Here is a 13,239-nt window from a genome sequence, read left to right as displayed (position 1 = left end):
CTGACGATTGAATATTAAAGATTTCTGGTGTGAATTTTTGTATATTTTTGAATACAAAATTAGAAGAATTTTGAAAAAATCGTGAACGTTCTTGTTTTTTGAGCGGTATAATCTAGATTTTTGTTTTGGCAATTCACGTTGAATCTTGATTGGGAATTTCTAAATATTTCTGTATGTTGTTCTCCTTGTGATTACTTGCATTGCCATTTCAAAACAGAATTTTTCAAAGTTTTTAAATATTTTTTAAATTTTACGATAAATTTGATTAATTTTGGATCAAGCTGAATTTAATTTAGAATGAAAATTCATCAAAGATGAATATTAATTTGAATAATTTTCGGAAATTATTTTACCATGTATCAAATTGAACTCTATTGATATAGTAGGTTGACTATATTCATTCAGTACAATCTGAGAGATTCACAGTCATCAAATCAAATTCGGAGTTGAAAATTCAATACCAGATCCAAGTTAAAATTGATGGAAATTCGGAGTATGACCAGGAAGAATCTCTTCCCTGTATGCCTCTGCTACATTACCTAGTCATCCTTCTAAAAAAATCAATAAAAAGTAAAAAATAAACCACAGAAAAAAATCATAAAAATCCACACATAATAAAAGTTTGTTCATTAACAACAACAACATCTACAGCAGTTAAATTCACAGCAGTTACTGTTTCAGCTCTTTTTTGTATTGAAAATGATATTCAAATTTATTCTGAATTAATTACAAATATCATTAAAAAATTAAGTTTTATTTTCTTTCTTTCTTTATTTATGGTTCTTCTTATTTTCTGGTTTTTAGTTCGTGGCTGAATTTTCTCCACAATTTATTAAAAGCATCCGAAATTTCAGTGCATTCATATAAAATTGTCAGCTTCCAATTTGTCTGTCCATCTCTTAGATTTAAGAAAACTGCGCTGCTGTTTGTCGTGGCTGCATCATGTTCTTCATTTTCTTAATTTCCCTTCATTTACCAATTCTGTTTATCATTTCGATTGCATATAAAATGAGACTCAAAATCATACAAAAATATTGCAAAAACCAGTTTTATTTTCTCGAACTTTCTTCTTCTCTCCTGCCGAGATTTTTTTTTATATTTTTTTATTTCATTTTGTCTTGTTCAAGTTCTCGATGCTTCATGCGACTCTCTTTCACGAACAAAAAAGAAACTGATGATGATGACGAAGAAGAACAAGAAACTTTATACACAACAGCAAGAAATTACTTCATCAATTTTGTTATTTTTTATGGTTTTAATATTTTTTTTTCTTCTTTTTTTCGCTGTGTCCTCTGCCTTTAGACTGAAAACTCGATTCCTTGGGTGGATTTAGGGATATATTGTATCCAGCACCTAATCTAATTTAATCAGAATCCAGCACCAAATTAGACGCAAAACTGGACCGGTTGAACGATTTGCCCTACGCAAGGGGTTTGCCTAAATCATCTTTGATAGTCGAAAAGCCGTTAAGCTGTCTTGACGTCATCATGATCTCTATTTTTGGTCCATTTTGTCGGAATATGCTAGAAAATTGCTACAATGTACCACTCGGGATGACTTAACTTATCACGCGATCTCAATTAATTACAAAAACCTCCTGTACATTCCAGAAAAATCTACAAAAATCTAAAACTATTTTCTAAATTTGCACAAGGAACACTCTTGCTCGTATTTTTTTACTCTTTATATTTATTTTCTCTTCTTTCTTCAACTTGCTTCTTCCCTTTTTTTGTATTTTTTTTCTTGCCTCTTAGATGTTGTTTCACTATATATACACACTCGTTTAAGAAGAACTTGAAATCAAGAAGAAAACATAATTCTTTTTTGGAAAAAGAAGACAAAAAATCAAGTAAGAAATAATTTGGATTTTAAGAAGTATTTTTGGCACTTTTTGGTGGTGATGATTTAGTTTAGTGATTTGATCTTCCTGTTAATAAAGTGTCAATGAATCTTATAATTTACATTCAAAAGTCATTAAATTTGCTTCTTATATTTACTTCACTCAATCAGTTTTCGACGAAGTCTGAATGCAGCAAAAGGTACTCTTACCAAGAAAGTAAGTAATTGCTGTTTTAAGACAGTCGTTTATTCACTGTTTTAAAATTCAAAATGCAGTTGGTTGAAAATCCCCAGGTTTGAATGTGCCAAAAATCTCAACTAAAATCCTTTAAAATAGTCAATTCTAGTCTATAAACAGTAGGACAGCCATCTGCTGTATTTTTGCCGGGACGCTGCTGTACTTTTCTCACTTGCTGCTGTGGCAGGACAAAGCCTCAAAATGTCCCGATTTTCCAACAAGTCGAAAACTTAATACAAATATTGGGATTTTTGACAAATTTTAAACATTTTTCTTTTTCGATTTTTTCGAAAAGCGTCCCGATATTTCGCGAAAATCTGTAGGCCACTCTATTAAGCAGTAAAACCATGATTTTCACATTTTTAACAAATCTCAAAACTTTAATTTCGAAAAACATAGTACTTTAGAAGCCCTACATAATACTGAATTACCAAAAAGTATTCTAAACTCTTGCCAACATATTTGAATATTATGCAGCAACTCACAACTCATATTTCATGAAAAAACAGTATAAAAAATAAAAGATCAAGATAGAATGGAAAAAAAAAGTTCTCGTTTTATTTTTATTTAAACACACATAATATTCTTCTTTTTTGTTTAATTCATATGTTAATTTGATGCCAGAATTTCTTCTTCGTGTTTATTTTCGCGTATGTTATTATTGGTGCTTCTCTTTTAATTTTATGTTTCGCGTTTGCCCTTGCTTATGTCATGATTCGATTGTGTAATACATTAGAAGTGGAAGTAGGCAATAAGAAGAAGACAAAGAATGAAATATAGAACGAAAAAAACAAGAATAACTGGGAGAATCGAGAATAATATTATGTATTGTTGCGTAATAGCAAAATAGCAGCATTTGAGTTGGTTATGAAATAAACTTCTTATGCTTGGGATGACTCACTGTGTACATTTGGTTCTTAACTCATCAAATTTCAGGTTTACTATTACAATTTATCACAAGCTTCATATTAATATTTACAATCTTACATTAAGTCATAAGAAAAAGATTCAAAATTTATATAAAAAATAAACAAAATCTGGTAAAGCAAAAGGTTTCTGAAAATCAAGGAAAAATTCCAAAAACTCAGTAGTCATCATTATAAATCACCCCAGTGTCCACACCCTTCAACATTCATTTTCCACAAACAAAATTCAACTGCGAATAAGAAGAAGAAAACGCGCAATAAACGCTTACTAAAAAGGAGTTCTGGAGTGAGTTAAGGATGAATATACAGCACATAATAAGCAACAGGGGACGACAAAAAAATCGATGAACAGCAATGAATCACACACTCACGAAAAATGGAAGCGAAATTCTTAAATGCAGCTATTTTCTTCTGATTTTCGATGAGGGTTGCGTGCGTGTATTGCAATCAAAGCGAATTCGTCCCTTTCTGTTGCTTTTTGTGCTTCATTTTCATTTTTATGAGCTGTGAAAAATTTTCTATAGGAATGAAAATTGCAAAAATTGGAAGCGAAACTGTTGCACATTTGGATTTTATTGCTTCTTTTACTGATTGCATAGCTGCTGCTGCTGTTGTTACTCATGTTGCTGATGGTTATTGCTTCCTTCTTCCTGTTTTGTTTACGATTATTGATAAGATTTTACTGCTTGATTTTGTGAGGAAATTGACAAGTTTTTTGAGATTTTGGTGAATTTTTTTGGGGTTTTTGGTTCAGTTTGCATCAAAATTTCAGGTCTTTAAGTTGCAAACCTAGAAAATTTTTGCTTAAATCAACAGAAATCAACAAAGTGTCCAAAATATCAGCAAGATTATTTAAAAATCCGTTAAAATATCAATCAACACCCCTACAGTACTTAACAAAATCCTTCCAAAATTTAGACCATAAAAACAATTTTCCCAAGCTGCAATCAACGAATTTATTAAAAAATTTATTACAAAAAAACGCAAACATTTGAAACATGAACTAAAAAAACCGTCAAAAAGAGAAATTAAAATGCAAATGAAGGTAGTTGAAGTTGGTAGTGCTGTTGAGCATTTCACACAGCGAGGGATGAGAAAACATAAATAACGAAAAAAGTGAATTGAAATTCGAAAGGGGAAACGAAAAATTCTCGTGAATGCAACAAGAAAACCGGGAATGTTCTGGAATATAAATTTGAAGGGCGAAATAGAATGAGATGGATTTGACGTCCGTTGTACGGTCACTATTTGTTGAATTATGCTATGGATTATGCTCAGTTTAAGCTTAATTTAGATGAAATTTCAGTTAAAAAACCAATTTAGTTCAGGAATAAGTTTAGTTTGGCAAAATATCAATAGCCTCTTCAAATTCAAGTCCAATCATGTACAATCAAGTAACCCGTTTACATCATGAACCAAACACACCCATGAACAATCATCTGATGGAAGTGCCATGTAAATTGTTGTTGCTGCTGAATTTCAACTCATTAAAGAAAATTTCCTCGTTTCAACTTCGTTTTTTGAGCTGTCTTTTCATCATGTTGATAGTTTTTGTTGCCGTTTCGATGAAAACCGGCTTTTGGATGATGAACAAGAAAAAAGCAGCAGCACCAGCAGCAGAACAGCACTGATGCCAAATTTTCATTTTCATTGAGAAATTTTTTTATTCATAAAGAAATGGAAAATCAATGAAAATCAGCTGTTGATGGTTCCGAAAGGACATAAAAAAATTATGGAAGTGGAAATGGAAATTGCGAGGAAAACTTGGCAACACTGTGCGCAATAGAAATTTTCCTAAGACTTGTTGTTTCTGTTTCTGCTGTTTTTGTGTTCCCTCAACATCTGATGACTATTCATTACATACTCTGTTATGCTGTGCATGCCTGTGACTGTATTTGTGCCTCAATTCTCATAAATTACACATCTCACTCACTCACTCACTTACATTGTACTTACATGCTCTATTCTGCTCAGTTCTGTTTATTTCAATGTGGATTTGGAACTTACAGAGAAATGTAAGTAAATGGAAATTTTATGTTGGATAGAAGAAGAAGAACTGAATGAATAGAGAGAGTGCGATGGAAAGAGGTATCTGTGAAAATTCAACCGACAGTTTCGTCATCATTTCGGGTCATTTTAAGAAAATTTGTGACTTTTTGAAGGATTTTTAATGGAATTTTCAGCATTTTTGTGGAATTTTTGGATGTTTTTAATTTTATTGAAGGATAAGTTCAGTTCAAAAATAGATTTAGATTTTAGACAATTTCAATACAGAACGACGAACAAGTTTAGTCGAGGATTAAGTTCAGTTTGACTACGGCTATAGGTGTTGGTTCTTAAATTGTCCAAAAATAGGTTTGTTTGATTGCTACAATCAACAAGGATCTAGTTTTATCCACTTACTTCAAACTTTCTTATCTGTTGGCATCAAAAGAGACTTAACGGAAACTTTAATGACTTTAAGAAATACTTGAACTTGGACCTATGTTCTATTGTTGACTTACGGCAAATATGATCATAATTTCTAAACCAAAGTGACCAGAGTTACTTTATACACTAAATTACACAATGGAACCCTCCAAAGATCCACCAAAAATTAAATTTACCCTACAAAATTGTACAACACTGCTGAATAGATCCACAAAATTGAGAATTGACTGTTTCTTAAAAATGTATTGAAGAAAATACAAACGTGAAAAAATCAACAAATTCAGTACATTTGTGTTGGTTTCCATACATCTAAAGTTTCAATACAATCGCAATTTTCATCAATCTCAGAGCAATATTAAAAAGCTGAAATTTTCCTAAATTTGATGAAAACTCTCCGGAAAATTTCAAGAATTCTATAAAAAGTGTTAAAATCTGTAAAAATTTCATACCAAAATTTTAAAAAATGTTGCAAATAAGCCACAAAAATAACAAAAAAGTTAGTCAATAAGTAAAGTTGTGTGCGTGCATTTGAGTGTATTGGAGAGCCGACAAAAATCTTTAAAACCGGCTCACAGTCGGCAGTAGTCGATTCAGTTCGTCAACAGCAGTGAACGTTGTAACATCAAAAAAGCAAACTAAACTCAAATAAATTTCTGCTTTGAAAAAATTTTATAAAAAACTTGAAAATTTTAATTTAATTTAATATTTTTTAGTCAGCAACCAAAAGTCAAAAAAAGCAGAATTTGTGATTTTTTTTGTTAAACAAATTTTTGTGATTTTTATAAATTATTGTGGAAAATTCGTTAAAAACTTCCACAAATCAGACAGAAAAATTGAAAATTTACCATCGAATGGAAAAAAAGAACTAAAAAGTGATTAAAATTAAAAAATTTTCTGTGCTGTGAATTCAAAAAAGTTGAAGAAAATTTTTTGAAAAAAGACTTAAAAAGTTAAAAGAAGTGAAATGAAAATGGAAATTTTAGCAGTTCAAAATGAATTCATGCACGTCATGCCATCAAAAGCTAAAGGTAAGATTTCGGCAAATCCACTTGACTTTTTATTTTTTGGTCCACAAAATTTATTTTTGTGTAAAGTGAAATTTTTACCTGCAAAGGAACCAAAAATTTCTTAAGAAAGGGAATTCCCTTCCGAATTTCTTAATCTTTCTATCTCACTCACTCATTATTCCCATCTCGCTCACTCACCCTTCCCTACTTCTATATCCAATTTGACCTTCAAACAGCAATGAAAAGGGAAAACGAGCAGCATAAAAAAATTTTTTGTACTGGAAATTTTTTCTCCTTTTTTTCTGGTGAAATTTCCTTGATTTTTTCAATGTTTCGGGGAGTTTGGGGATTTTCATGGGATTCGGTGGGGTGAAATTGATTTTAAAAAAAAAAATGATTTAAATTAGCAAAATTTAAAAAATATCTAAAAAATTGAAATTATTTATTAAATCTAATTTTACAATCTAAAATGTCTAAAAAACTGAAAAAATTAAGAAAAAGTAGCAAAAAATAAGAAATTGAAGAAAAAATAATTAAATTCTATTTTTTTCACAATTTAGTTTTTAAATAAAAATTAAATTAAAATCCTAAAAATCCTTAAAAAATTCAAAGTCTTCCCTAGCGTCCCTAATTAGACCCTAAATATCATAAAGACCACAAAATCAACAAAATCATCTTTTTCCACAAAGTCATTTTCCAAATCCAACAACAGCGAAGAAAATCGACTTAAAAAAGAACACAAAATTGACGACGTTCAGTCTCAGTCAAGTCAATTCAGTTTCGCGTCATTTTTGTTGTTGCAATTTTTTTTTTCAAAAACTTTAATTTTTTTTCGCAATTTTGCCGGCTTCTCAACAGCAACAAAAAGTTGGAAAAGTGATGCAATTTGTGCATTTTATTTAAATTGATTCGCTTGCTGTTGCTAAGCAGTGCCTGTGTGTGCAGTTCCAACACATATGCGCGAATTGGAGAAAAAACAACAAAAATCTCCAGCTGACTTTGTAACAAAAATCAATTTTTCGGTAATTGTTGAAATTAGTCAGCGAATGCGCAGTAACGGCAGTAATGAAAAATTGGCACAAATACAAGCGAATGGAAAGTCAAAACCGGCACAATCAGCTGATGAGAGCGGTTGTGAATGTATTGATATATTGTGCATGTATTTGTGCCTAGTTGTATGCCACTGTGTTGGTGCAACAACAAAAAGTGGGTGAAATTTAATTACACAGCTTTGGTTCCTTTGCAGTCACTCAAATTTCAAACTTTTAACGATTATTCTGAATCTTTTACTAATAAATTTCTTTTTATTCTTTAAAAAATTAGATGGCAGCAATACATTAAGATGGACAGCACCAACAGTAGCAAAGAAAGTGCAATCATCAAGTGTTAAACAGCCATCACCAAAACATCATCACAGTCATCATCAAAAAGAAGAAGTAGGGATGGCAGCAATTGAACAATTATGGGAAGATGAGGATAGTTTCTTGACTACATTACCACATTGGAATGAAGCAGAAATTGAACATGTTAGAAATGTCTTAATGGCAACATTAAGAGATGCAAAGCAAAGACATTTGGCATGTACTGAGGTACTTCTGCCATGTGACATGCTCGAAAGAATTGCAATTGATATGTTAAGTGCATCAGATGAGGAAGCTTGTGGAATTCGTGGTGCAAATATTCGTATAGAATTTGATAATGGTGATGGAAGTGGAAGTAATGAGATTGCAACATGCAATACTGATCTCAATACAGTCGCAACATTTGAATTGCGGTTGACATTAAAGCAGGAACATAGCCGTAGTAAGTGGATCTCATCAATCATGCCACAATTTTTACGCAACCTTACTCGTGCCAGTACGATCGTTATAAGCCGTGACTATACACTTAGCAAGCACAAATTGAATAATTATTCTTTTGCTGAGTAAGCATATCCATCTAGTCACCCAAGCCTATGACCCATCCCACCACTAAGTACACTCTGTCGACTTGTGATAAGCGCGCGATTTTTAAATGTTGGATTTCCTGTGTGTGTGTCAGTAATTCTCGTTGTCGTAGTCCTTTCTAATTAATTTTTTAATTTTTTTTATATTGAAAAATATTTTTGCATTTTTAAAAATACTTTTTAAGTCCACAAAATGTTGGACATTGTGAAAAAAAAAAATAATAATTTGAGGCAAGAAATTCAAAATGTGAGAAGATGAAAATTAAAAAAAAAAATCAATTAATCGTGATATGAAAAAAGTTCAAATTTCTTAAGAATGGTAATTTTAAGTAGGATTTTCCAATTTCTTTCCCTCCACCAAAACACAACTTTTCTATCTTCTCAGAACCAAGAAGTAAATTTTCAATAAATTCAATAGTTTGTTATTAAGTAGGAGGTTCATTTGGACCTGTATTATGGTACATTATCAATATTTGACTCAACTTTCTTAAAAAGTACTCAAGTACCTCTAATTGTACTTTACAGCAATGACTCCTCCTACCTAAAGCAATTCAAAATTAATCCATAAAAATAGATTTTTTTGCAAAAACTGAAAATTAAAAAAGAAAAAAAAAATGATAAAAAATTTAGGAATTCTTAGAAATTATGCGAAATGTGATTAATCAATTTTAAGAGATAAGAAATAATAATATATGAAATAATAAATGTAAAAGTGATAAGCAAAAGTAGAAATTTAACAAATTTTTGAATAATTAACGAACGAAGAAAACAACAAAATGGCGGATTTGGGTTCACATCCCAAAAATCCAGTCTAAAAATGATGAAAAAAAAAAAAATTAAATTTTTTGTATCCTATCAATGTGAATGCAAATTAAATTATCGACTACAAATTTTTTGCTAGGAATTTAACAAAAATTTTGAAAAAAAAAAAAATATAAAAGTAGGAATTAAAAATTTTTGAAAAAGTTGATAAAAAACTATTTTTTTCAACTCTGCACGAAACATTAAATTTGTGAAATTTTCACAATATTTATGAGTATTTTTAAATTGATTGAAGTTTGGCAATTTTTTGGTTTGATAAAATTTATTTTTTTTATATATTTAATACTTAAGTGTATCCAAAGGAATTAGAAAACAATTTGAAAGAATCTAAAATTTTTGGATTTGCTCAATTGTTTCTCTAAAGCCTCATTGGATGTATAAGAGTAATTTTTACATCATTTATTTTCAATAATTAATTCATTTTGTTTTGAATCTCCCACAAAAGTTTAAAAAAAAAAAACATGAAAAAAAAATTCACATTTCGAACTCGATCTCACGACAGTATTATATATGTTTCTCGCAATAGAAGGCAATATGTAATACTAATTTAAAAAAAAAAACAATAATTATAAAATATAGAATATAAAATTACAAAAAAAAACCTCGAGTAAGAAAAAATAATAACGAATAGAAAACGGTTAATAAGAAATTTTAATGTAAGAAAAATTTTCCTTGTGAAAAACATGAAACAAATATCATTAAAAAGTATTAGCGGCAGTTTTTCAACGAAAAATGAAACATTTTTAATTGTCGTCATTTTATGAATGACTTTTTTGCATTTTTTGAGTGTATTTTAATTTTTTTCTGTTTAAGGAAAACTGAAAAAAAAACTTTTGTTTGCTTTAATTTTTTTGAAAATTATTTCTGTATTATGAAAAATATCTTGGGGTATCTGGGGGTACCTTGTGGGTAAAAAATTACAAATTTATTAATTTAATAATTTTTGTCAACAATTTTTATTATTTTAACCCCAAACAACCCCTTTACCCACAAAAAATACAAAAAAACTACAAAAAAACTCAATAAGTGATTAAAATATTCGTGATAAGAATAAAAATGTTTTTAATTAATTTTTTTCTCTTCTTTTTTGTAACAAATTTAGTTAGGATATAGAAATGATAAAAAATTGAAAATTTTATTTAATTATGTATCGAAAGATGAATTAATATATTGACGAAATAAGAAAAAAATAAAAAACTACAAATTGAAACATACAAGATTGATATGTGAAAAAAAACTATGAAGAAAAAAGAAATATTTTGTATTTTTAATTTATTTAAATTTTCAGAGCAACTTTTTGAATTTTCAGGGTAAAATTTTATTATTTCAGAACTTTTTCAGCTTTTTCGAATGGTACAAATTTTTAATTTAAATTTGAATTTATCACATTAATTTACAAATTATTTATTTATAATAATATGATTTTTTTTTTTTTTTTATTTTTTACTTCAAAAATATTTAATATTTTAATATTTAAATTAAAAAAACTTAATATTTAATATTTTTTTTATAATTTTTAAAATTTTTATTTTTTTTAAATTTTTAATTTTTTATTTTTTTTTAAATTTTTAAAATTTTTAATTTTTTTTAAATTTTTAATTTTAATTTTTTTTTAAATTTTTAAAATTTTTTTTAATTTAAATTTTTTTTGGGTTAAATGTTTCCATTTAAAAATCTCAACAAAGTCCAATCTTACAGAAAATTTGATCTTAAAAAGACCTCAAAAAATCTCACGTAGTCTCCAATGATTAATTAACATGACTAAGACAAACTCGAAAAAAAATCAGGTTTATCTAGTTGCTGTCCATACCTTCGAAAACAAATCGAGCCTCTACTTCGTTCATGACAACAAAAAAAAAATAACAGAATTTGTCACAAAACACATTAATAAAATTTCACGTAAACATCAGCTCATATCTTGTGTAATTTGGAAGATTACATAAAAAAAATGAATTCAAAAAGGCAACGACACGGATTTTTGTAGTCTCGGTGAGCTATTTATTGGTGACAAATGAGATGAGCTGATGCGTATCGGACGATAGTGATCATATGTAGACATCTATTGGTTATTTTGTAGGCAAATATGACATGAATTATGAATAGATAAGCCAGATTGTATTAAGGTGTGAATCATATAAGGAAGTTAAGTTATTTTTTGCATGTTTGAGTTGATTTTGGTTATTTATTACAGAATATATCTTAAGACCTTCGATTTAGAATTTATGTTTGTCTTTTAGGCATTTAGTCATTTATATTGGATGTTAGTTCTAGAGCTCGAAGTTGACACGATATCAGTGATTCATCACCAAACTCTCCCGAGTCTCAAATTCATGATCAATATTCCAATAATTAGGTTCAATGCTACTAAACCATTCCGGCATCGAGCCACATCAACTCTCTATATCCATCCGTATCCAAAATCAATCTGTTCATCGTCACTTTAACCTCAATTCCTCATTTACATTTGTTTTCTCAATCGCGAAATTTCCATTTGAATGACAAATCATCGAACACAATCGAGAGCAAAGCTACAAGTTCAAGGCTATGTGCTACGTGTCGATGACTGATTCAAATTATATTTTTTATCACAAAAAAAAAGTCGAATGATTTTTTCTGCTCTGTAATCGGTTGAGTCAAATTTAATACACGTTATAAAAAATTCATTTCGATGTTGTTGTAAAAGTGAAGAAAATCACGTTAACCGGTAAAAATATGCGAATGGATGACAAGTGACACTTATCTAAGTGAAATAGTTAGCATGTATTTGATGAACTCAATTTTTTGATTGATTTAAATTATGAAAATAAGTTGATTTGTGGATAAAATAGATTGGTGATGAGCTAATAGCTCACATCACGCTGTCGACATTTATACGGCAACACCTTTGTGCTGCTCGGGTAACAGCTCTAAAATCATCAAAAAATCTGTCTCAATTTCCACAAAATCTTGCAATAAAAAAATATTTTTTTAAAAACTTTTTCTTCTTTCTTTACTTGTTTCACAGTTATATGAATGATACACGTGCTGTCGTGAAGTTTATTGATCTTTATATATTTTTATATATCCTACTTTTTATATAAGTGTTTCTGCTGCTATAGCTGACCGATTAAATTAACATTTTTATCAGTCTGAGATGAAAACTGCATTTAAGTTTCATGCTAAATATAGAATATATTAAATTAAACTGGTTTTCGTGTGTTGTTCGAGTTGATGAATTTAGAGTTGTGAATATTTATAGGTAGTTATAAGTCGCTGATACTCATTTTAAAGACACTCACAATAATTGTGCAATTTTTGTAAGTTTTTCAATTTATGAAGTTTGCTGAAATTGCAGAGTTTTAGAATTTGTTCATTTTTAATGTGTGTATAAGCAAGGAGAAGAAGTGAGGTAGATGTATTGTTGACATGGGTCTTGACTTCAAGTTGCTGTTTTATATCTTAATTCCAGAAAATGTGACGAATTGAACCTTTGATGAAAATCAAGTTGAATTTCGGGTGCACAATTGAGAATATAGTTTCAACATTTATCTTATACCTATGAGTCAGCCGATTTACACATTATCAACTAAAACGGATTTTTCTATACTCACTTGAATGACTTCTAAATACATTTCACATTAATTAAAGCTTAACTAATTTGATACAACCATTTAATTTTGATTTATTTGATTATTTTATTTTCTTTAACAATTTTATCGATCGAATGACATTTCAATTATTTAATTCACGAGAAACCTTTTTCTAAAGTAATCGAAACTACTTCAAAAATTGTATTTACATTTCCTACCCAACCACAAGGTTTTATTTTTCTAGAAATTCACACAGAAAAAATAAATTTAAATACCGATAAAAACTAATTCACACCTAAATGAATTCCAAAAATTTCTTCTCAATATTAAAAACAAAAGAAAAGAGTGTAAACAAATTACTGACTCACCTCACTTCATTTCTCAAATCATTTTGTTGATAATGAGCGTGAAAAAATATTGAAAAACTTCTTTTTGTACTTCACGGCTGATTAAGCAGGTAAAT

General features: G+C 29.1%; 1 protein-coding gene across 1 annotated transcript; it reads left to right on the top strand.

Annotated features, from left to right (window-relative positions):
* The first annotated feature begins 6,024 nt into the window (after window positions 1-6,024).
* On the top strand, window positions 6,025-10,462 carry LOC139096881 (protein charybde-like). Its single transcript, XM_070648638.1, has 2 exons — window positions 6,025-6,461; window positions 7,764-10,462. Exons 1-2 carry the CDS (start codon window positions 6,398-6,400, stop codon window positions 8,366-8,368), a joined length of 669 nt encoding a protein of 222 aa, XP_070504739.1. The 5' UTR covers window positions 6,025-6,397; the 3' UTR covers window positions 8,369-10,462.
* Window positions 10,463-13,239: the final 2,777 nt, after the last annotated feature.

The sequence above is a fragment of the Chironomus tepperi genome, unplaced genomic scaffold (assembly GCF_022539635.2).
Source record: "Chironomus tepperi strain 1889 unplaced genomic scaffold, CSIRO-AGI_Ctep_v1 contig_408, whole genome shotgun sequence".
Classification (NCBI taxonomy): domain Eukaryota; kingdom Metazoa; phylum Arthropoda; class Insecta; order Diptera; family Chironomidae; genus Chironomus; species Chironomus tepperi.
Note: the sequence above shows the minus strand (reverse complement) of the source record. Positions and strands in the feature narration are given on the sequence as shown.

Coding starts and splice junctions, on each gene's coding strand:
- LOC139096881 (XM_070648638.1), top strand. CDS start 6,398: ATGAAAATGGAAATTTTAGCAGTTCAAAATGAATTCATGCACGTCATG. Junction 6,462..7,763: donor CATGCCATCAAAAGCTAAAG/GTAAGATTTCGG, acceptor TTAAAAAATTAG/ATGGCAGCAATACATTAAGA.